Genomic DNA, 23,611 nt, shown 5'->3' on the forward strand with positions numbered 1-23,611 from the left:
ATTCTGCTCCTGAGCTTGTGGCTTCACTGGGACAAATGGCACCTTGCTCCCAAGAGATGAAGTGGGACCTCGGCCCCCACCCCTGACTCCATGCTCCCACCCCGGGAGGCAGCAGGGTCCCGGGCATCCATGCCCTGCTCAGGGTGCTCAGGGCCCCACCCCAGGGAGTGGACAGGGAGCGGGCAGCGGGGGGGATGAGCCAGCTGCTGGCCGCACACACCTGTGGTTCCAAGGAACCTTCCCAGGAGCAGCCCCCCAGGTTTGCGTCTTTCCCAGGACTGCACAGGGGGCAGGTGCTTCCCAGCCCAAGGACTCAAGATAAGGAAGGGATGGCGAGGCAGGCTGTAATTGGTGGGCTGGGGGAATATAACGGGGGTCCTTCGGGCAGACCCCATCCCACCTCCTGAGCCACACGCCATGGCCTTTCTCTGGGTTGTCCTTGGCTTTCTCCTCTTTGGCAGCAGCTCCGGTAAGCTCAAGGTTCAGGCAGGCCTGGCAGCCCCAGACCAAGCCTCTCCCACCCCTGGCCCCCGCACCCCCAGACCAAGCCTCTCCCACCCCCACCCAAGAAGCTGGGAGGTGGCGGGTCCAATCCTCGCACCTCTCATTACCCGCCCCGGGCTGAGCCCTGCCGCCCGCTGGCTCCCCCTTAGCCTCTCTGGGTGCCTCTCCTGGGCTCCCCAGTCCTCCCCCGCCTAGAGGTCCCTCGGGCCCCTCAGATTCCACTGATCACGCTGGACCTGCCTCGTCTTGGCCTCCTCCTTACGCTCGGACGTGGGGTCGGAAGCGGGGGTCGTCCGGGCTCCTGCAGCACCCATGTCTGTGGTCTGTCGAACCACAGGAATTCCGCCTCCGGCGTCTCCCGTGCTGTCTTTTTTGCCCCGCCCCTTCCGTCCTCCTGACTTGGGCAGCCTCCTGGGTCTGTGCTGCTGGGGGCGGGGGGGGGGGGCGGGGGAGGAACACTCTGACCCTGACCTGCTGCTACTGCAGACTCGGGGGCTCGGAGAGCACCGGGGCCTCAGGCAGGACATCCCGGCCCCACGACTCAGGACCCTGGGTTCTGAGTGGGATGGAGGCTCTTCTCGGGGCACACAGTGGGTTAAGGAGCTGGCTACATAGGGAGTCTCTGGGCCCAGTCTTCTAGCTCTGGGCCCCAATTCCAGGTGCCCCCAGCCTCCAGCCTCCACAAGGGCACTGGGGCAGCTGGCGGCTGGGTTAGGAGGGGCTGAATGCCCTGCAGTGGCCAAAGCTCTGGGTGCTAGGTGGCCACAGAGGCCTGGAAGTGCCGGGTCTTCCCCCTTGGCCCCTCGGGGCCCCATCCACTGACCAGCTACCCTGGCCCTGGCCCCCAGGCTGCGGGGTCCCTGCCATCCACCCCAAGCTGAGTGGCCTGTCCCGGATCATCAATGGAGAGGACGCTGTCCCCAGCTCCTGGCCCTGGCAGGTGTCCCTGCAGGTGAGGGGGAAGCTGAGGAGGGGTGGGTGAGACCGGGAGGGGCCAGGCAGGAGAGGGGGGCTGACTATGCCTCACCTCTCTCTCCAGACTGGCTCCGGCCTCCACTTCTGCGGGGGCTCGCTCATCAGCCAGCACTGGGTGGTCACTGCCGCCCACTGCAGGGTCAGGTGAGGCCCGGGCTTGGGCAGTAGGGGCCCCCTGGGTGTCAGGGAACAACCCTCACTCCCTCTCCAACCACACCCCTGGGCACTGCACCTGGCAGGAAGGGTGTGAGGCAGAAGGCAGGTGGGGAAGAGGCTGCTCCCTCCCTCTAGCTACAGGCAGAGCAGGAGAAAATCCCCACCCTTGCGCCCCCCACCGCCTCAGAGCCCGGCGTGGTCAGGAGAGCGGCTCTAGTCCTGTGCCTTCACCGTACAGATGGGGAACCAGGCCCCAAGGTCACTGCGGGAGTGAGCGGCTCAGCCAGGGCTCCCCTCACTGGCATGGTTCCTGGGCGCCCCTCAGAGGTGGCCGGAGCCTGAGCACGCTCTGCTACCTCCTGTCTCTCCAGGAAGGGCCACCGTGTGGTGGCCGGGGTGTCTGATCATGGCTCTGATGACGAGGCTGTCCAGGTGCTGAGGATCGAGGAGGTACCCCCAGGCGGGCAGGCTGAGGCGGGTGGGCTGGCGTGGCCGCAGCAGGGATGCCCCCGTTCCCCGGTGCCGGGGACGAGAGAGCAGCAAGGTGGGCAGGGTGTGTGGACAGACGACCCTGGCCGACCTGCTCGGGCCTCACCCGCTGCACTTGAGTCCAGAGCCTTCTTGCCCAAGGAATAAAGCTCCTTTACAAATACGGAAGGTTTTTTCTGATGATAAAGTTTTGCTCATTGTAGAAAAGCACAAAAATATAAAAACTAAGTATCACCAATGTGTCAAATGCCAGTTTCCAGAGATTTTGTCTGTGCGGCTCCATCTGTGCTTTCTCAACGACCGCTGAGCCCTCTTCGTCTCCAGGCCTCTGTCCCCCCCACTTCAGCCCCCCGAGTCCTCCCTCTGAGCGCTGCCCAGCCCCCACCACGTCTCCCCAGGTTTTCGAACACCCGCTGTGGGACAGGGCTGCAGACACCAACGACATCGCCCTGCTGAAGCTGGCCACACCTGCCCTGCTCTCCACTACCGTGTCCCCCGTGTGCCTGCCCAGCGGCAACGCCAGCTTCCCCGCGGGCTCCATCTGCGCCACCACGGGCTGGGGCAGGACCCAGTACAACTGTGAGTGTCCTTGCAGGGCCTTTTCAAAGGGAGACTCATTCTGGTTTTGGTCTAAATCCCAAAAACATAAATTGCAAGCCATAAATCTTTCTATTTCTTTATTTAAAACCCTTTTAATGATAAAACCTACCAAACATGAATAGAGATGAGCGTAAGCACTCTATACTTGAAGACTAACGAGTCGAGAAACACGAAAGCACCAGCAAGCGTCCGCCTCACTCGCTTGCACCCGGGTCACGTTGCCCCATTTCCAGGCCGGATTTTCTCTCCAGACTTGAGGCCAGTGGCGTGGTCAGCAGGCCATGGGGTCCGGGCAGGGAGTCTGACATCCAGGTGTGGTTCAGGGCCCCGGGGTCCGGCCTGGTCTCTCCTTCCCCAGCTGCTCCCTCCGCGGCGGCCCCACCTCCCATGTCCTAAGCGCTTCTGCGGGGGGGGGGGGGGGGGAAGGGTCCCTGACCCCTCCCGGTCTGCTGTGTCCCTCCAGCCCACAAGACCCCCGACAAGCTGCAGCAGGCGGCCCTGCCCCTCCTGTCCAACGCCGAGTGCAAGCAGTTCTGGGGCAGCAAGATCACCGACGTGATGGTCTGTGCGGGTGCCAACGGTGTCTCCTCCTGCATGGTATGACCCTGCTCTGCCACCCCTGCCCGCCCTCACCGACCTCGCCCTGCCCCTGCTCAGGCCGGGAGGGTGGCTCCTTTCTGCCAGGTCTCCACCTCGTTCACGCCAGCTGCCCCAGCCAAGGCCCGGACCCGCACGAGCCGGTGCCTCCGACCAAGGGCTCGCTCTGGCTGGGGCGTGCTGGGGGGGCTCCCGGGGGCCATGGCGTCCTCACCCCAGCCCCCGAGAGCCCGAGGTTTCCGGCCCATTGTAGACACTGGCCGGGGCAGAGGGTCGGCCACCTGCCCCAGGCCCTGCATCGAAGGGTCTCCTGCTCAGTCACTGTGCCAACCCTTGTCATTGCTCTGCACAGAACCCGGGTTGGGGCAGGTCAGAGCACACGGGGGCCCCGGCACCCCGCTTCAGGCTTAGAAACAAGTCCTTTCTCCTCCTGCAGGGCGACTCTGGTGGCCCCCTGGTCTGCCAGAAGGATGGAGCCTGGACCCTGGTGGGCATTGTGTCCTGGGGCAGCAGCCAGTGCAACCCATTCTCACCAGGGGTGTATGCCCGCGTCACCAAGTTCATTCCCTGGCTTCTCGAGGTTCTGGAGGCCAACTGAACCGCTGCCCCACCCCCCACTTTTGCAAAACCCAAATAAACTCCTGCCAGCAACCACACGCCTGTTTACTTCTATGTCCTGGACAGGGTGCTGAAGGTTGGGAGGATGGCTGCCTTCACTGGGGTCCCTGCTGTGGAGCTCAGAGCCGAGCAGGCTGACAGGTCCTGCCCTTTCTTCACAGAGGTAGGGAGACCGAGGCCCAAGTTCACATGCAGAACAGTCACAGCCAGGAGCAGCACTTCCTGAATCCCAGGGCTCTTGCCTCCCCTGGGGTGCTGGACATACCCCAGAGTCTGAGGAGGACACACACTGACTCAGGGCAAGGGCCTCTGGGTCCCCAAACCCCAACTTGGAGGCCAAGTCTCTGTGTAATTCAAAAAGACGCTCTGGAAGAAGTCCCACAAGCTGAAAGTATGAGCTTCTCAGAGCAAAGTTCTGGGTGAGGTCTGCAAAAACAAGTCTGTGTGGTGCCGTCAGCAGGTTCTCTGCCTTGAACGTAGGCCCCAGGAGAGCCCAGTGCGCTTGGAGCTGGGGCTGCTTCGGTCCGTGCTGGCTTGCCGCCGACCTCGCCGCGGGCTGCACCCGTCCCAGCCATGGTGTTCGGGCCCTGCTGTTTGAGGACCGCTCATCTTCTCCCAGCAGCCTTGGCTCCCAAGGTCTTGGGGCCATTGGCAGACCTGCCCCCACCTTGCAGAAGATCCCTCGCCTCAGGTCCCTGGCTTGGCCCTGTGTCCCAGGGCCTCGGTTTTCTCCTGAAGGGATCCACTTTTTCTTCACCCTCCCGAGAAGCCGCCCACAGCCTCACCACAAATCCCCTCAATCCGTGGCTCCTACCCCATGGCTTTTGAGTGAACATCCTGCCCACATCCATGAGCCCTCCTGGCTCTCACACCTCTCACACCAGAGGCTTTTCATTTTTAAAATTTTATTTAAATGTAGACTATTAGTCAAATGATTGGAAAATCAATAATGAAAAATAGTGTTTTAGAGTTTTTCTCCTGGTACAGTGGCGCTTGCGCTGTGGGGGGGCGAGGAACATGGCACCCATAGGGGGCTAGGATCAGCTCAAGGGGTCCTCTGAGGTCATGGGGGTCGAGCGGGCTCGGGGCCCCAGCCCCTCAGTGTACACAGGGAAGACCACCAGCCCACTTCTCAGCCTTGGCTCCCGGGGGCCCAGCTCCTCTGAGGAGGCACTGTCCCAGATCCTGCCCCATCATAAATTATGTACAAATCCCTGGACAGTCTGGGGCACCAGGCCCGGGCAGAGCTGGGGTGCCTGTCCCCATGCCCGCAACATGGCGACTCTCTCGGGGCAGGCGCCCTCCTCCCCTGACCGCCATCCCTCCGGTCACCTGCTCTCAGGCAGCTGCCAGCTGGCCCAGGACCCGGCGGAACTGCTGGGTGCTGTGGCCCAGCTCCTTGACCCTGTCCACCATGTCCTGGGCAGCGGCGGGCGACGGGTACTGCAGGGCAGCGGCCTTGGTGGTGGCCACGATGCCACGCAGGAGGTCACACAGCAGGTTGCTGTAGTGGGTCACCTGGCTGCGCACGTCGGCCGCCTTGGCCTGCCGCGACAGCGTGTCCCCAATGAACACCAGCTTGTGGGCGCTGAGGATGACGAACTTGCTGTGTGCCACGAAGATCTTGGGTGGCTGGTTGGTGGCCACGGCGGTGAAGAAGGCATCCACCGCGTTGGTCAGGGTGGTCAGGTTGGCCTCGCACTGCTCCAGGTAGAAGAGCAGCAGCTGCCGGTCCGAGGGCCCCAGGCCGCCCGTCCGCCCCGGGGCCAGCGGCTGCGCCGGCGTCCAGTTGGCCAGGTCGTGGTCTATGGGCCGGGACACCTCCTGCTCCAGGCGCTCGAACTGCTTCAGCTACGGCAGAAGGAAAGCAGAGTGAAAACTGCAGCCACACTGCACAAAGGGAGAGGAAGGGATGGCTCCCAGCGGCTGCGTGGGACACAAGCCATCCCCAGGCCACAGGCAGAGCACGTGGCCTCCGCGGCCGGTAATTTCTGCCGCGCCAATCTCAGAAGGTAGCATTCCATTTCTATAACATTTTTTGAAATCACAAAATGGTAGAAACGTAGAACAAATGAGCAGCCACGTGGTTCGGGACGCCAGTCTCTGCTTGCTTACGATGCAATCACTGTGGGAAACTGGGTGAAGGGTACACGGGACTGTTTCCTACTCTCTCTGCAACTTCCTATGAACCTATGCATACTTCAAAATGAATTAAAAAAAACCAACAACACATTTTGTCTTTAACATATACGTTGCAAAAAGATTCAAACAGGGGTGCCTGGGTGGCTCAGTTAAGCATCCGACTCTTGATTTCAGCTCAGGCCATGATCTCAGGGTCGTGGGGTTGAGCCCCAACTAGAGCTCTGAGCTCAGCATGGAGTTGCCCTGGGATTCTCTCTGTCTCTCTGCCCCTCCCCCAACTCGTTCTCTCAATTAATTAATTAATTCTTAAATTTTTTTTTTTTCAAATACACCAAGCAGAAAACAAGACCACTATCAGCTGGCATCCTAGGTACCCAGAAGTAATCTCTGATGGAACACAATCCTGGTCAATTATCTCTCAGAACCAAACACCGAAGTATTTGCAGATGAAATGATATAACATCTCCAGAATGATCTGTGGGGCAAAGGTGCCAGATAACAGGATTAGCAGTTGTGCTAAGAGGGGTGGAGGGTGGCTGAATGGTACCCAGGGAACTGCCTTCTTTCGTTTTATAACGGTAGTCCATTCCCCATACTAAAAACTTCCAACAAAAGAAACGTAGCGGGGCATGCGTGGCTGGCTTCAGTGGTAGAGCGTGTGACTCTTTATCTTGGAGCTGTGAGTCTGAGTCCCATACTGGGTATAGAGATTACTTAAAATAAAACCTTAAAAAAAAATAAAAAAGAAGAAGAGAGGTCATGGTATTTGTAAAACCCATTACATGTACTAAGTGCTTTCTTACAATACATAATTTTTTCAGTAGTTCTAGGCTACGTGGTTCACCTGCAAGTTTTTTCCAACTGTCTTCGTCTCCAAAATAGTTTTCCAATATATTTATTGGGGAAAAACAAACAAACAAACAGGTATAAGTGGATCCATGCAGTTCAAACCCGTGTTATTCAAGGGGCAACTGTTTTACAGCTACCCCAGCCCCTAACGATGGGTCACGTGCTTCTCATCAGCCAGTCTGTAAGCTCAGGGGGAGAGGGGAGTCACTACGGGCAGCCCCTGCCTCGGGACTCACGCGTGTGGACTGATGTGTCCTTCCCCAGAGCTGCTTCCCACCAGGGGCCTGAGGGGCTGTGCCCAGCTATGCCCAAGCTCAGGGACAGAGAAGTTCTGCTGTACCCAAGATTCTACGCCTTCATTTAATTAGCAAACCCAACATGGAACTGCCCCCTCCTAACCCCTGAAACGCCTAGACTTTCCTCCCTAGGCAGCAACCTGGGGAGACTCACCATTGGGCTCTCTTATCCAGGGGGAGAGCACGTTTACCTTTAGTCTGAACTCTGGGGGTCGTTTCCATTCTCTGACAATTCTTAATACCTACCTAATATTCTACTGTATTAATGTTTATATTTCATTTATTCAACCAGTATTCTAACAGTAGACACCTGGAGCCAGGGGAGGGGGCGTGTTCCAGATTTTTCACTCGTGTGGAAACGAAGCAACCAACACGCTTGTGCTGGCGCCTCATGTCCCCGGTGAAGAATGCTAGATCTTGACAGAGATTTCGTGTATGTTCCTATCTCTTCTTCCAGCTTCCAGGAATTTATCTAAGTGATCAAGCAGTTATGTGGAGAGATTTATATTCAGTTCAGCAGTGTTTACAGAAGTAATTCTGGGAATAACTGAAAATGCCCCACCAACAGGGGACAGAGAAGATAAAGAGGATAAAGCACATGTCCATTTCTTAAATCAGTGGGGATTCCCCACGTTACAGACGGGACGGATGGATGGAGACACCTCTCGTTACTAACCTTTACCCCTTTACTGAGCATGGTCTGGGGCCAGACACCTCCTCAGTATTACACATTCTTTACTCACTTCATTCTCACAGTGACCCTGACATGGACACAACTATGACCCCTACCTTACTCTGTGAGTGTCATGGAAGAGCCAGAAAGCTCTCCTCACCTCTGCCCTCCTTCCCCCTTCCCTGGGAGGGTGGGGGGAGGCGGAAACCTGACAGGTGATATTTCTGTGCTGATTTTGTGCTAGTCTGTATTTTAATTTTTTTATTACTTCCATAATCAGAATAAAACTACCTCATTTCTTTAAAAAAAAAAAATCCCTTTCCAACCCTCAGGAAATGATCCAAAGTATGAAGAAAATTCTACATCTGCAGATAAGCACAGCAGTACCATTATAATCGGGAAACTGGGTACAGTGTAAACATTCAACAATAAGAGATGTCATGTGGCCTTTAAAAACAATTTAGGAGGAATGTTTAATGCCATAGAACCATCTGGAGATAAAAGCAGATGTAACTACACACAAAATACCATCTCAAACACATGGAGAGAGACCACTCCGGAGGCAGGAGCAGGGCACCCCCACTACCTCCAGGGCCTTGTTTCCTGCCTTCTTACGCTTTTCTCTATGGGTTCCCCAAAATGTCTACCATGATCACTCTGATAGTAACTCACAGAGAAATCCAAGAAACACATGGACACAGGCCTGCGGTTGAGCAGGGAGGGCTGTGGGAGGCCCGGCTCTGGAGGGGTGGCTGGGCTCACCAGCACACCAGTGGCCCACACCCAGAGAGCCGGCGAACCGGGGCATCTCACCTGCTGCAGCTCCAGCTGGCCCTTCCCCTGCCGCATGATGTTGCCCTTTTCCAGCAGCTCCTTCTGGGTCTTCTCAAACTCTTCCTTCCCCTGGAGGCAAGGCACAAGGACTGGGCTGAGCCAGGAGCCTCCGTTGGCCTGGGGGAGCTCAGGGCCTCACAGGCAGCCACCAGGTGGCACTGCAGGCCAAGCCCAGGCTCGCACTGCAGGCACCAGGCCCACAGCTGGGACAGCTTCGGGACAGCTTCCGGGAGGCGACAGCTTCCGAGGCCCCTTTCACCAACTGCCAGCCCAGGGAAGGGCTGGGCACACTCCAGGTGGCCAGGCCATCCTCTCTGCTCCAGTTCCCACAACGGAATCACATTCAAACCCTTCCCCTTGGCATACAGGGCCTGTTCACCCATCCCTGACCACTGGGCTTTGGCACCTGCTGACTCTCAACCTGGAATGCTCCTTACTGGGGCCCTCGGCTGGCACCCGGGTCTCTGCACTCAGAGGCACCCCACCTCCCCATCTGCTGGTTTTATTCCCTTCCCCATGCCTGGAACAATCTTTGTCTTTGCTTATACTTCAAAATCCCTTTGCCCACACAGGAGAAAGCTGCTTCTGCCCTGGTCACGGGAGCAGCCCAGTCCCTGCAGGTGAGGCTCAGGAGCCATCCCTGGCTGGCACTGTAAGACCCCTGATGACACGGCCACATCAGCCCGAAGGCCTGAGTGAGGGGGGTAGAGGAAGGAGTTTGGGCAGGGGGTGCATCTGGCCTGGAAGGTCAGAGAGTGGGCACAGGGCCTCACTGCAGCCTACTGGGGCCCAAATTCTCTTTTGACCATAAGACAGCTCAGTGTGGAGGGGATCAAGGTCCCCAGCACATGGGGTAGCAAAATTAGAGACCTGGGAAGGCCAGCAGGCTTCCCCGGGAGTTCTGCTGGGGAGCCAGGACAAGGCACCCACTTACCTGTAGGTGGACATAGTCGTAATCCTCCATCCAGCCCCCCTCACTGTTCTCGTACTGCCCGTCTGGGGAGTCCTGGGAGGTGAACTTAGGGGGTGAGGGCAGGGGCCGGGACTGGATGCTGCTGGCCTTGTCGATGGGGTTGGGGTGCAGGGGGCCGCCCCCCTCCGGCCCCGGCACGGGGACCTTGGTCCGTCTGAAGAGCAGCGAGGCATTGCCATGTAAGAAGGAGGCCAGCTGCTTGGCGTCCTCGGGCACAGCCCGTGAGCAGGCCACCAGGCGGTCCAGGTCTTCAGGAGTGGCCCCTGGGCCTCCCCGGCCACCGTCGAGGGCCTGACCATGGGCCACCAGCGTCTGGTACACATCCTCCATCTTCTGCAGCTGCCGGCTAAGCTTAGCATGCAGAGTGCGGTCAGAAGTGTGCGCGGCGTTGCCGATGGCGCCACGGGCGAACTCCAGCAGCTCGTGGACGGCGCCCTGGACGGCTGCCACGGCGGCCCGCAAGTCCTGCACCAGGGGTTCCTGAGGCTCGACAGCGCCACGCCAGCCCCCACCCCCGCCGGCGCTGCCCGCCAGGTCCAGGAGCTGGGCTACGGTGGCACTCACGCCCTGCTGCAGCCGTGCCAGGGCCTCCACCGCCACCTCCAGCTCCAGGGGCTCGCGGCCTGGCACCGCGGCCTCCAGGGACGAGGCCGACTGGCTGCTGCGCGTGCTGCCTGTACTGGAGGCCGACAGCCGCTTGGCCTCGGTCGGGGCCTCTCGCTCTGCAGGGGGTGGCACTGCGTACACGTTGTCGTCGGCCACACTGCCGTCGGCCGCCTCAGGAGGAAGAACCCGCTCGCGGGGCACGTCATAGAGGGTGCCAGGGCCGGGCCGTCTCAAGCCAGGGGGCACATCATAGAGGTCAGGCGCAGGGGGAGGCACGTCATACACATCCTCGGCTGGAAGGGAGTCCGGAGGGGGCGCAGCAAGGACCAGCGGGTGGCGGGTCGGGTCAAAGGGCTTGGCCTTGGCAAAGGCGGGGGGCACATCATAGGTCTCCTCACGCAGCAGCGGGCCATCAGGCACGTCCTTGCTCACTGACGGAGGAACATCATATACCTGGGGGGCAGAGGGAACGGTCAAGGCTGCCTATGCACCCACCCGCGCAAAGCTTCCGGGCAGGACCTGGTCACAGACACAGGACAGCCACACACATTTGTCCCAGTTCTTATCCACACAGGTTACAGTTAAGAGCCCAACTCTGGAGCCAGCCCTGAGTTCAAAATCCTGGCTCCACTGCTTATTAGCTGTGTGACTTAAGGCAGGTGACTCAACCTCTCTGTGCCTGTTTGCTCAGCTCTAAGACAGGAGAACTCTCTCAGATTTGTGGTGAGGATTACATGAGTTCATTCACTGTGTAACTACAAACACTTGGTGAGAGGACAGCTGTCATACCACAGCCACCCCACCATCACCGCTGCTGTCCCCACCCCCATCACCCCTTGTGTATTCCCTACCCGGTGGCAGGAACTTGGCTGATTTGTGTGTTAGATTTAGGGTGAAAACACCCTGGTTCACCCAGGACAGTCCTGGTTTGTGCCTGATGCCCCCTGATAATTACTAGTCCCCTTTCACTCTTACACGCGTCCTGATTTGAAAGATAGAGTCTGTGGTTGCCTTGCTAATATCCTGTGTGATCCTCTCAAGAACCTGCTAAAGGCCCACGAGGGGCCCTTATATAGACAAGAAAGCTGAGGCTCGGAGGAGCACTCGGTTTCCCCTTCTGTAACAGAGTGAGTCGGGGCAGAGCTGGCGCCTGTGGTCAGGTCTCTCTTGCTGCCCCCAGGATGCAGATGTGGGTCCCCACCCGCCACACACACCCCATCACACCCCAACCCTGTATCTCCATCAGGCCCCAGCATCCCCCAGCTGCTCACCGCGTGGTGGTTGGACAACGGCAGGCCCTTCTCCACACTGGGGGGCACATCATACACATCCAGTGATGGATCCCGGCCATTAGGACCCTTGACAGCCATGGGTGGCGTGTCATAGACCTGAGGCAGAAGAGATGCAGTGACACAGGTGCCAGGGCCACCGGAGGGGATGGGAAGAGCAGAAACCCCACAGCACTGACCCCAGGACAGCCCTGGTCCCGGCAGAGGAAGCTCAGCTCCCTGAGCGGGGTTGGGCCAAGGTCCCCCCAACTCCTAGACCCAGTACCTACCTCTTGGCCATACTGGCTGGGAAGCAGCCCCCGAACAGGGGGCACGTCGTAGATGTCCTGGGGCCCCGGGGCTAGCAGGTGGCGTGGGATGTCGTACTCATCCTGCTCCGGCTGGGAGGCCTCGAACACATAGCCTTGGCCCACGCGGGTGGGAACCACCACCTGGAGGCAGAAGGCCAACTGTCACCAACCTGTCACCACCAGCCTGGAAACCAACTTCCAGGACCCACCCTGAGGTCCCCAGGGAGATTCTATACAAGGGGGTTGGTCCCCAAGGGTGGGCTTGGAGGCCAGTGAGAGGCAAGGGTATTCTCATCCCTCTGTGTTCTTCCCCCTTTCCTCAATGGGATACGTGTCTGGGGAGCACGTTCTACCCCAGGGTTTGTTTGGAGCCGTCTGGTTCTGGCCAGGAAATGGCAGTGGTCTACAGCTGGATGACCTGGAAAGTCCCAGAGGAGGGTCCCATGGGACGAAGAGGGTCTGCCCTCGAGTGGGATGGCCCTGCCTTGTCCCTCCTAGCTGTACCCTCCTCAGAAAGGCTGCCCAACAGGGGGCTGCCCCAACCGCAAGAGCCAGCAGCCACCTCCCGCCTTTGGGACAGAGATGACAGTGCCAGGCTGTGCCCACCTAGAGGTGGCCTGCAGGAGGTCTCAACAGTTGGGGCCTGGGGCCTCCAGAAGGTGGTGCCTCTGCCCTCCTCCTCCACTGAGCACATCCTGGGGAGACTCCCGAAGGCAGGGCCACCAAAGACTCCCACTCAGGGCCAGGTTCTTGGGCTATGCTGGAAAGTTGGGTGTGGGTGTGAGCGAGTGGCCAAAAACTAGAGCCAAGACCCCGCACTCCCCAGTATACCACACCCACAGGGCCGCCGAGACCACCACTAACCCGAAAGGGATAAGACCTTAGTCAGGGGACACCGGCCCAGAGAAGGGACCAATACATTGCCCTCTCTGGTGCCCTTCCCTGGCCTGGCGTGCAGGATAGCAAGCTGCTGAGAGCCCTTCACATCAGCCTCTTCTTTCCGTGGCCCCGAGCGAGGCCCAGCGGGAGGGGCTGGCAGGATCTAACCCAGCTCGGGGCACGCCTCCCCCACAAGGCTCCCTGATCAGCTGATCAGCGCTCTGGGACAGAAAGGCCTTTTGTTCCCTAGTCAAAGGGGATGTCTGGAACAGAGTTGACTCAGGCCCTCCCCACAAACATCCCCAGGGCAGCAGGGCCGGCCCTCAGGCTTGATGTGCCTCGGACCCTGCATCGGACCCTGCATCCCGGCCTGCGCCGGTCCCCGGGGCACTGACAGCCGGCTCTGCACACCGGTGCGTCCTGTGTATCTGCAGGCGCTGGGTGCTCCAGCCTCTGCCGCTGTCTCCTCTGCCCACCTCCCAGGCAGCACAGCAGACACGGGGCCTCCTCCATGGGGTATTCCCCGCCCAGCACCCCCCACCCCCAGCGTGTCTGGGAGTGGAGCTGGCGGCCCTCCCCAGACTCATCTCCCTCCTTGAGCCCCAGACTTGAGTCTCCTCCAGAGCTATTTTTAGATGCTAGAACCTGCCAACAGGACAGGCGGGGCAGGCGGGGGCTGGCGGGACGTGGCAGGTTGGCAGGGCTTTGAGGCGAGACCCGAGGCGCCTCCAGGCCCTGCGCACTCCAGAAGGCAGGTGGGGAGCCTGCCCCACGAAGAGGGGTGGGGACCCGCTCACTGCGAGCCCCCACAGCGCCTCCCGAAGACAGAAGACAGACTGAGCAGGGAGCAGAGGCGGAAGGGCTCTAGGGCCGGAGCCCAGGCCCAGGCCATCGGCAGCCTGCCACTCCTGCAGCTGAGACAGTGACAGGAAGCCGCTGCACTGGCCAGCAAACGCTCCCCAGTAGAAAGAAACTGTAGGGCCGCCACCAGTGAGGAAACGCTTGTCAGGGAAACCTACTCTCCAGAGAGCTGCTGAGCCCGCTAATCACAGGCTGCCCTGCTCTGCACCTGAGCCCCCTTAGCAGGCCCCCAAGGCCCCGGGGGGTGGGTGACATAGCCAGAGCCTGGGAGGAGACACAGAACCCCTGACCCAAGACCCACATGCTCCTACACATACGCATGTCAACCGTGCAGAGAACACACAATACCACACAGAGACACACAACAGACCCAGGCAGGGCCGGGCCCCAGCAGGGGTGAGCCCAGAGACCCCACTGGGAAAGGCCACCCCCTGCCGCATTCTGCCTGGGCCTGCAGTCACCCTCCAGGCAGTTCAGCTACTGGTCTCCCCCTTCTGCAAAATGGACGTCACCCCATGGGACCCAGACTGGTTCCTTCTCTGGCATGCCCCACGGCCATCGAGAAGCCTTGGCTTCTGTCTCTGGAGCACCGCTGGAGTGCTGTGGGACCAAGGAGGTGGCAATCTGACATCTCACTCAGAGTGAGGGGCATACAGGACACGGGTCCCCTTCCCAGGGCCTAGGCTCCCAGGAGGAACAGGACTGAGCTCAGCTGTGTCTGCCCAGGCGCCTGACCCAGCACCACAGCTGTCTCCTTAGCACAGCTGCGGCCCTGACCCAGAGGCACTCCCTCACAAAAACACCTCCCTCTCTGGGGGCCCCACCTGCTTCTGCCACCAGCGTCCTGCAGCCCCGCCCCAGCCCAGAGGGTGCTAAGGCTGTGGTGCAGCCCTGACCTCTCCCCAGCCATGCAGGCTCCTGGCATCTGACCCTTTCCCTCCTGGCCAGTGGCCTCACCACTCGCCTCTGGCTTCCTGGATAGCAGGGTCTCCCACCCCACCCACAGTCCCGGCAGGGTCCCTCCTCGTTCTACCTGACCTCTCCCCCAAACTAAGAGCCTCTGTTTCCCAGACTTCTGGGGGGGAGCACACGGTTTACGAAAGCGCAACCTTGAAACGTGGGCAAAGAAGCCTGTCTCGAGACGTTTACTACCTCACTGTTTGTAATCCAGACCCGTGCAATCAGAGACCACCTGGAGCCCGCCCCAAGAGTAGGGGGCGACACAACAAAATCTGGGGCACCCATCACAATCACCTTAGGGACCCAAGAAAATGCTTTTGACATACGTGGGGCTTAGTCTCAAAATGCAAAAGTCTGCATACAAATCTGTGCAAGACAGAAGAATACGCGACAGATAAAATGTGCCCAAGTTCCTGGAGATCACTTCCTCTCCAGGCTTTTTCTTTTCATTTTTTTTTTTTAAGACTTTATTTATTGATTTGAGAGAAAGAACTAGATAGCAAGCAGAGGGGAGGGGAGAGGGAGAAACAGACTCCTTGCTGAGCAGGGAGCCCATAGTGGGGCTCGATCCCAGGACCCCAGGATCATGACCTGAGCCAAAGGCAGATGCTTAAGCAACTGAGCCACCCAGGTGCCCGTCTCCAGGATTTTTCACACGTTGTGTTTTCTATGACAAATGAGCACTGCTTTCATAATCACAACATAAAAGCAGGTGCTCCCGAGGCTGCCCAGGCCAGGAGCAAAGAGGCTTCTCAGGGGAGGGCAACTCAGCCCCAGGACACAGGGCCACCCGCCAGGCCAGGGTCCTCAAGGACACAGACTCTGAGCAGCCCTAGCATGGGGCCCAGCCAGTTGAGCTCAGATGTCACCTGAGAGCCAGTCCCTCACCTGGGAGGGACACAGAACCCACAGCCAAAATGTGGGCTCAAGTCCAAAGCCCAGCATGTGGGTCTCGCTGCGGCTTCCTGGCCCATGGGCTTGGAAGGACAAGGGCACCAGGACAAGCCTGTCCGTTAAGATTCAGGGAGGGAAGCAGGAAGGGGAAAGGACATGCCTCCCCTGGCTGTGTGCAAAGCGCCGCTTCTGTGTGTGCGTGTGACTGAGCGTACGGGGGGGGGGGGGGATGGACCATGACTCGTCCCGAGGCTCACCAGCCAGGCACTGCTCCCTGCCACCTCCCCAAGGGCAGGTGCTTCCCCGGCAGGGCTCTGCTGCTCTCCCTAAAGCCACCTTGGGAGAGGCCCATCCGGGCTCCAGTCCAGCTTGGCGTGCTTCTGGCACCGGCTGGGCTCTGGCCTGGCAGCTGAAGGAGCAGGTTGGGCAGGAAGCAGGAGCTTGTGACCCTGGTGGCCAGTGTCCATGGTGCCTCAGCCTCAGCCAGCCTGACCTCTGGCCAGGGCCAAGCCGCACCCGTGGGCAGGGGTGGGGCGACATTAGCGCCTGCTGACTACCGCCCAGCTGGAACAGGGAAGGACCCCTCCTCAGCGCTGGACAGACCCTGGGGACAGAGGCTCAGGGCCATGGGGGGTTGCCCACTCAGCCACTGTCTCTCTAGACACGGGCAGCTCTAGAGGAGGCACAACACAAGCACAAGGCCTGGCCTGGGTCGCAGGGAACTGATCGCGAGCTCAGCAGCTTCTCCCATGGGCCGCTCCCACCAGGGCTTCTGGGGCATGCTGCCTGCTGTGGTCTCCCCTCTGCAGAGGGGTGAGCTGGGCAGCTGGGGCTGAGCTGGCTTTGAGGGCCCTCCTTGCTGGCATGGGCTGGGTTTCTCAAGGTCCTCCTGGGCAAGCGTAATGGAAGAACAGCCATGCAGGAGACAGGGAGAGCCGGGTGTGGCAACTCTGTCCTCAAAAGTTTGTGGGACACCCCCTCTGCTTCCAGGCTTCCGGAAACTCCACTGCCCGAATCTTCAAGGGACTTGGGCATTGAAACACAGGCCAAAGGTGAAAAGAGGCTGCTCTCGACTTGGCCCAGACAGGGTCTCCCTTTTCAGTTTGCCTCCATCCCACAGGCAGATGAACTTGGGGGTATGACACACAGGCAGGCCTGTGGGGAGCTGAGGGTGCCGCCCTCGGGCCCCTGTCCCCCAGCCCAGCATCCCCTGGCAACAGCCCACACACATGGTGACCTCTGAGAAGCGCTCCTCTGGCAATCCCACAGGCAGCATCCTCCCCACGGTCTAGGCGTCACAAACAGGTCACTCCGCCGGCCCACTCACATGCCCCAGGAGAGAAGGGCTGGGTGTCTGCAGAGCCAGGAATGGCCAGAAGATGTGCTCTGTGGCCATCCAAGGAGCTGACACATACAGGACTCACGGGAGCCCCTGGGCACGAGGTGGCCGGCCTCTCCCCTCTGTGCTCCTCCTCTCCCTGCTAGCCGGGGCGCTGACGTGCTGGCTGGAGCTCACGCAGCAGCCGCCCCGACCCAGGAGATGCAAGCCCCGTGTTAAGGGTGGTGGAGTTCAAAAGACAGACTGAGGTATGGCCCCTGATACTCCATCCCTACACTGCTCATACACAAACCATGACACGTGAGAAAGAGAAGTCTCTTATTCCATCTACTCCTGTGGATTTTCGGCCATTCTTACCTAACTGCTATACTGAGCTCCCTCCTTCTAGCGCTGCCCCCAATGACCCCTCCCTCTCCTGGGTGCCTTGCCCCCCCACCCTGCACTCCATGGGCAGAATGACTTCACTAGAACATGGACGGGGCAAGTCACTTCTACTCAAATCCCTCCACCTTCAGCAGGCGTCTGGTCCTTCGGGAGCGCCAGGTCCCCCGATGGGGTTGGTCCCCAGCCTGCTGCCTAGGCGTCAGTTGCCAAGTCCTGCCTGCCCACCCCCTCCAGACTTCCAGGCCTTTGACAGAGACTGCATCCTTTGCTGGGAACACCCTCCCACTGGGGTTTGTCTGCTGAAGGCCACCTCAGGGTCCAAGGCCAGCCTGGATATCTGCTCTGTGGGCTGTCTGTCCATCTTCAGTAGTTGGATAACACCACCCCAAACACCTCCCGCTTGGCCCAGAACAAACATGTGGCTGCTGCTGGAGCCCTGGAGACCCCAAGGGTGCCCGGCTGGGTCCAGAAACCAGCGCCTGGGAAAAACTCCCATGGGATGGATTGCCCGGTCATGCCAGGGCAGCCTTACCTTTGCCGGTGTCTTCGTCCCCTCCCAGCTGCGTGCGTCCATAGATGGGGGCACCTGGTAGATGTCATGCCCTATTCCAGCAGCAGGTGGCACCTGGTAAATGTCCTGGGCGGGGCTGCCAGGCCCTGGGGGCACCTGGTAAAGGTCTGGGGCTGGGCTGGAAAAAGGATGATGGGGCATCTGCTTCGAGAATGTAGATGTCTGCTTCGCTGGGGGAGACTGGAACTGTGGGCTGGGCCCAGGGGCTTGGTAGAGGCCTTGCTGAGTCTTGCTGGGGGTGGGCACTAGGTAGACGCTATCAGGCTGGGGCTGGTATGTGGCAGGAAGCATGGGCGTGTACTGGGCAGCCGGGGCGTGCAGGCCAGGCTGGGGCTGGGCCGAGGTGGTGGGTGGGCCGGGTCCAGGTCCTGCTGGCTTCTTGTCGTGCATGCCCACCAGGATCTTAAGGCGGTTCCCGGGCACAATGCCTTGGCGCCCATGCAGTGAGCAGAGCCACCAGCCATCCAGGCCCTGTGTGTCCCGCTCCAGCACAGTCATGATGTCGCCCTTGCGGAAGGAGAGCTCATCCGGAGACTCGGCCACGTTGTCATAGAGGGCTTTGGCCAGCACGTTCTGGGGAGAGAGGACACAGGTGGGCATGAGGATGGGTGTCAGGGGCTTGGCGGGCTGCCCAGCTGCCACCCAAGGCAACTCATCCTGGCCCTGAGAAAGGAAAGGTCTGAGGACATCCTGGGGCCTCTGCCCCTACTCCTTCCGGCAGAGAGGCCCAGCTGATCCTGGCATTTTTCAAATAAGCCTAGACAGTTCCTCAAAATCCTCCCGACCGCAGCCACCACCTACACTCCAGGGATGGCACTCAACATCCTCTTGGAAACCACGCCAAAGTCACACTACAACCCAGACCAACACTGGGGAGGACAGCAATAATGACGAGGATGTCCAGCACGTTCTGGAAGAACATAGGATGCACACCCTCCCTGCTCCGACTCAACGGCCCTGCGGCCCTGCCAACCGAGAGGAAAAAACGAACGCGTGGGGGGGCCTGCAGGGACAAAGTGGCCACCATCTGCAGACCGCGTGATCGTCTACGGAACAACTCCAACAAACCAGAACCAGCAACTGATGAGAAAGAAACACAGAGAAGCCCACGCAACAACAAGAAGCTACTGGTTACCCAGGAATTAATCGAGCAAAGACAGCAGGAGACCTCAGAGCAAAAAATGTGTACGTTCTGCCAAAAGGCTCAGGGAAGAACCCAAATAAAAGAGAGCACACCAAGGTCGCGGCGGGATGACGAAGCACTATATAAAAGGCCAATCTGCCCAAGCTTACTTAATAAGTTACCATTATTAACAAAAATGCCAGCAGTTTGTTCATTTAAAGGAATTTGACCAAGGAAAAAGAATCCTTCCAGAACAAATGCAGAAATAGAGGTCCACGAGTAAGCAGGTCAGTTCAATGAAGTGCAAAGGGGCATGCTCTTTTCGGGCTTCGAGGATGATCTAGGGCTGTGGACTGGCGAGCGCGCCCAGGACCAGTGCCCCGGGACAGGGCTGGCGGACAGCCCTGCGGCAGGAGCCCCGCGGGCGACATCACGGCAGCCCCCCAGGGCAGTGGGGAAGGCCAGCGCGGCTTCCCCGGTGGTGTGAGGAAACTCCCTCACCGTAGGAAGAAAAATCACTTCGCACGCTCACCTCACATTATATACACAGGACAACTAAAGACCCAAGTGTGAAAGATAAACTCTAGCTCCAACAAAAGAAAAAACTGGGGAGAATATCTTTGTGATCTCAAAGTGGGAAAAATTTATGAAATACAAGTCTAAAAACAAAGACTGTAAAAGCACAAAACATAAGGCTAACACAAGGACAGAGATAAACTCAACCGCACCGAAGTGGAAGGGCTGCCACTGGAGAGGGGGCACCACAAAGAGGACAGAGTAACGGGTCACCAAGTGACAGGGATGAATCTACAATCTGGAGCATTCTACAAATCAGCAGAGCAAAGACGAGACACTAACAGAAAACCAACCCAACACGAATAGTGTGAGGGGAGAACAGTCTGGAGGGGAGAAGGACTGGCCAAGAGCACTAGGAAGGCTGCTCAGGGTTCCAGCCAGCACGTGAGGACGCTGTGCGGCCCTGCTCAGGGTTCCAGCCAGCACGTGAGGACGCTGTGCGGCCCTGCTCCGTGCCCCAGCAGGTGTCCAGGTATCTGGTGAGGAAGGCCGGCCACACCCTCCTCAGTTAGAATAACAGGCAGGACGTCTCCTACCCAGAATCCTTCATGTAAACATTATAAATGTCACGAAACAATTCTATGTATTTTCCAGACATCCAAAGACAAACTCTACACACATGACAGTAGCAGGGGTGCTTCTGGAAAAGGGAGGCAGCAGGAATCAACGAGGAAAATACAGCAAAACAAGAAAGGGGTCTCACGCGGACAGTGGACTGCCCAAGAGGAGCAGTAGCCTCCCCCAGCCCCACGTTCTACCCCGTCATTGTCCTGGTAATTCTCCCAGCCACCCAAGAAGCAGGCACTGCTAAGGGGCTCTATTACTCAGCAAACCCTCCCGGAGAGGGACATGAGCTCCACGTGGCCCTGGCATGGAGAGGCCATGCTGCTAAGCACCCTGTGTGCGACCTGGGGAGGGCCTTGGGGGAGACTGGGCTAGAGGCAGGAGGACCCAAGCACTGGCAGACACCAAGCCAGCAGGCCCAGAACCTCGCTGGCCCCTGTGTTCTCAGTCCTCAGTCTCTGCCTGCTGCTTCCCTCGAGCAGCTGCCAGGATCAGGCTGGACCCACAGATATCAGAGAGGGTCCGCAGGAGAGGGCAGGAGCGAAGGAGGTACCTGCTGTGGTCCCCAGGGAGCAGAGGAATGAGGGGGTCCATTTCTCCAGAGCCAATCAGAGCCTCCAGACTCAGAAAGAGTCAGACACTGGGAAGTTGGGAAGTTGGGAAGCAACAGGGGCCAGGTGGGCGGAGAGAAGCCAGCCCAGGCGGGCAGCTCCCAGAGAGCACAGAAGGCTGGTTCATCCCGTACCACCGCGAGCCCTCGGAACTGCTGGCTGCCACAACCCTGCCTACGTCACAACTACGATGCTTATATTCCACCGGAGCTTTCATCCTGCATCAAACATAACTTGAACTTAAAAAAAAAAATGGTGAAAGGGTAAGAACAACAGTGTGAATGTTTGGGACAATGGGGGATGCTTTCTCTTCCTGTTTTTCAGAATTTCTCAGTTTGTATTTAATGAGCATTTCTTGGCCTGGGGTTTGAAAAAATACACATCCTGAAAAAGAACAGTGGACTACCTCCTAGGCTTCAAGGCAGGATGGGACAGAGGAGGCTGAAGCAGGTCCAGAGGTCATAGCCCCAGGAGGAGCAGGCAGGGGCAGGAGCTGTCCTGCAGCCCATGGGGGCCCATGGGCCCCATCCCCAGGCTGCCTGCAAGAAAAGCAAGTTTCCCAAATATGGTCTGCAGCCTGCCTCAGGGAATCACATCCCGTCAGGAGGCGGGACACCCGGCCTACCCTCCCCCTGTGACCCCAGAACACAGAGCCACCCCACTGGGTCCCCCCAGCCCCTGCCCTGGTGACCACAGGAAGTGCCAGCAGAGTGAGTCACAGGAAAATTCCCCTCCAGCCCAGTCAGAGGGGGCGGGTTGCAGACAGAGGGGACTGCCCCTCAGAGGCCCCTCACCTCTCAGGAGGACAGCCCAGGGAAGGCTGGCAGAGGGGCCTCGGCCAGGCCCTGCCAGCCAGTGCCGGGTGCTCAAGAAAGCTGGGAGGCTCTGCAGAGGGCAAGGTTGGCTGGGGAAGAAGGAAGGCGGGGGAGGGTCTGCCCAGGCCCAGGAGAGCTACTGGGGCCTCCCGCACCCAGGGTGGCCAGCCCCCACCCCCTTGGCGTGTGCTCACTGAGCAGTCAAGGCCAACAACGGCTGCAACTGTATAGTCTGGGGCGGCTGGAGCCAGGCTGGGAAGCACCTCTCGGGCTGGGCATGTGGCACAGAGTGCCTGGCACCAGGAGCTCCCCCATCTGCATCAGCTGGTGCCCCCACCCAGAGCCCCAGAGGCAGCCTCTCCACCGCCCAGCGCCCGAATCCTGGGCACTGCTGGTGCCCAAGTACTCCAGCTGGCCGAGCATCCCAGCTTTGGGCCTCCAAGCCTCCCCAGCTGTTCCTGAGATGCATTCCTCCTTGCTCCTCCTTCCTTCTGAGTCGCTCAGCAGCAGCTAAAACCAGACCTGGGTCTCCCTCTACTGCTGGGGGACTCGGGGCAAGTCCCCGAGCCTCTTTGAATATCCAGATCCCCTGTGCTAAGGCAACAGTCCTGGCTTCATAGGATTGTTCTTTTGTTCCACGAAAGATTTGCCCGGCTCCTGCTCTCTGCCAGGTGCTGGGCCAGGTTCTACAAGACAGTGCGGGCCTAGCTTGTCCAGACCCCTGTCTGCATGGGGCTTACGTTCCAGGGGAGCAAAGAGCAAACAATTTGTTAGGGCAGGGGGGAAAACTGCGGCACCTAAAATAATGTGGGACAGGACCACTGCACACAGGGTGGTCAGAGATGACCTCCCCAACCAAGGAGGTGACATTTCAGATGACTCCTGAAGAATGGAAACCAGGTACCACGACACCAGCTAGGGAAGAGCACACAGGCAGAGGATGGGCATGAGCCGAGGCCGCCGCGGAGGAAGAGGCTGGAGGGAGACAAGGTTGTGGCCCTGGAGCGGCAGGCAGGCCGGAGCCAGTCACACTGGAGGAGGCTCTGGGACAGTGCATGAGAGCTCAGTAAATGTCATCAAATGGTGGCGCCCCGTGGCAGGTAAGCCCAACCAGGGCAAAGCCTCCATAGAGCACCTGCGCTTTTCTGCTCTGGACACATTCCCCAGGACCTGGTGTCTCGCCCCAACATGCACGAAGGGCCAGCCCCCCAGAGCCTGAGCCAATTAGGTGCTTCCCCCCACCTCATAAGGGGGCACAGCTGTGACCTCTAGAGGAGCGCACCGTCAGTGTGCCATCATGGTCTGGGCAGATGCTGCCAGCCGTCTGTGTCCAAGGGACCACAGAGAGCGCTGCCTGACTTACCCCACGGCTCTGGCCAACCTCATTCCTGCCTCAGGAAACCTTCCACCGTGCCCTGCTTCTCCAGAACATGATCACTCCTCCAGGCACATTCCCAAGCCCCTCCTTGGGCACGTACTCCCCGTTGCCCCCAACTCAAAATCCTGACCAAAACGTCTTGTTACTGCCTTCTTCATGCCCTCTGATGCAGGTGCCCAGGATGGGGGTGGGGGCTGTGTCCAGCATGGACCCCTCAGGTACCCAAGCATGGAGCCTGGCCCTCAATGGGTGGCTTCGGCAGAAGTCCCCTTGCAGAAGACAGTATCCTAGCCTCCCTGGGAGCAGCCAGGAAGGGGGCTCACTCACCCCAGAAGGGGGGGGAGAAGAGAACCCCCAGCCCGATGCCAACACTCCCGAGGCAGCAGCCTGCCAGCCAGGCCTGCTCAGAACAACACCATGGGTGTTGCACACGGGAGCCAACACGGCTGCCCCACAGGCCCTGCCTGGCTCTTAGAATGGCCCTCATTGTGTCCTCGGGTCCTGTGGGCACCAGACCCACCCGGGCTGGGTGGGCTCTCAGAAATGGAGTCTCTGGGCCTCGGCCACAGGTGGGCACAGGTCTGGAGGACCGCCCCAGCCATCTGACGGCTTTGCGGGTCTCTTCCTTGGCTTCGCCAGCTGCTCTGGGGAGTGCTGGATATGCTCTTGGTACCCCCAAACTCTGACTCTGTGGGAAGGCAGGACCTGGCAACTGGGACTGGCGAGGAGACATGAGTGACAGGTTCACAGTAACAGCAATGATGA

At 59.3% G+C, this 23,611-nt stretch overlaps 2 protein-coding genes across 7 annotated transcripts in view; one reads left to right on the forward strand and one right to left on the reverse strand.

Annotated features, from left to right (window-relative positions):
* Positions 1-77: 77 nt before the first annotated feature.
* LOC123791411 (chymotrypsinogen B-like) lies at positions 78-3,972 on the forward strand. The gene is made up of 7 exons (XM_087870618.1): positions 78-469; positions 1,353-1,456; positions 1,544-1,623; positions 2,007-2,085; positions 2,523-2,703; positions 3,188-3,321; positions 3,758-3,972. Exons 1-7 carry the CDS (start codon positions 418-420, stop codon positions 3,917-3,919), a joined length of 792 nt encoding a protein of 263 aa, XP_087726744.1. The 5' UTR covers positions 78-417; the 3' UTR covers positions 3,920-3,972.
* The window catches only part of BCAR1 (BCAR1 scaffold protein, Cas family member), a 53,820-nt gene continuing 32,995 nt past the window's right edge, over positions 2,787-23,611 (reverse strand). For all 6 annotated transcript variants that reach the window (XM_045796006.2, XM_045796007.2, XM_045796008.2 and 3 more), the window contains 6 exons: positions 17,741-18,352; positions 11,871-12,032; positions 11,584-11,700; positions 9,668-10,765; positions 8,713-8,802; positions 2,787-5,790 (listed from right to left, as the gene is read on the reverse strand). In XM_045796006.2, coding sequence (XP_045651962.1) covers positions 5,278-5,790; positions 8,713-8,802; positions 9,668-10,765; positions 11,584-11,700; positions 11,871-12,032; positions 17,741-18,352 — 2,592 coding nt within the window. In that variant the 3' untranslated portion in view covers positions 2,787-5,277. The remainder of the gene's footprint in view (positions 5,791-8,712; positions 8,803-9,667; positions 10,766-11,583; positions 11,701-11,870; positions 12,033-17,740; positions 18,353-23,611) is intronic.

This window comes from Ursus americanus, chromosome 21 (assembly GCF_024610735.1).
Source record: "Ursus americanus isolate L20-20 chromosome 21, mUrsAme1.1.p, whole genome shotgun sequence".
Classification (NCBI taxonomy): Eukaryota; Metazoa; Chordata; class Mammalia; order Carnivora; family Ursidae; genus Ursus; species Ursus americanus.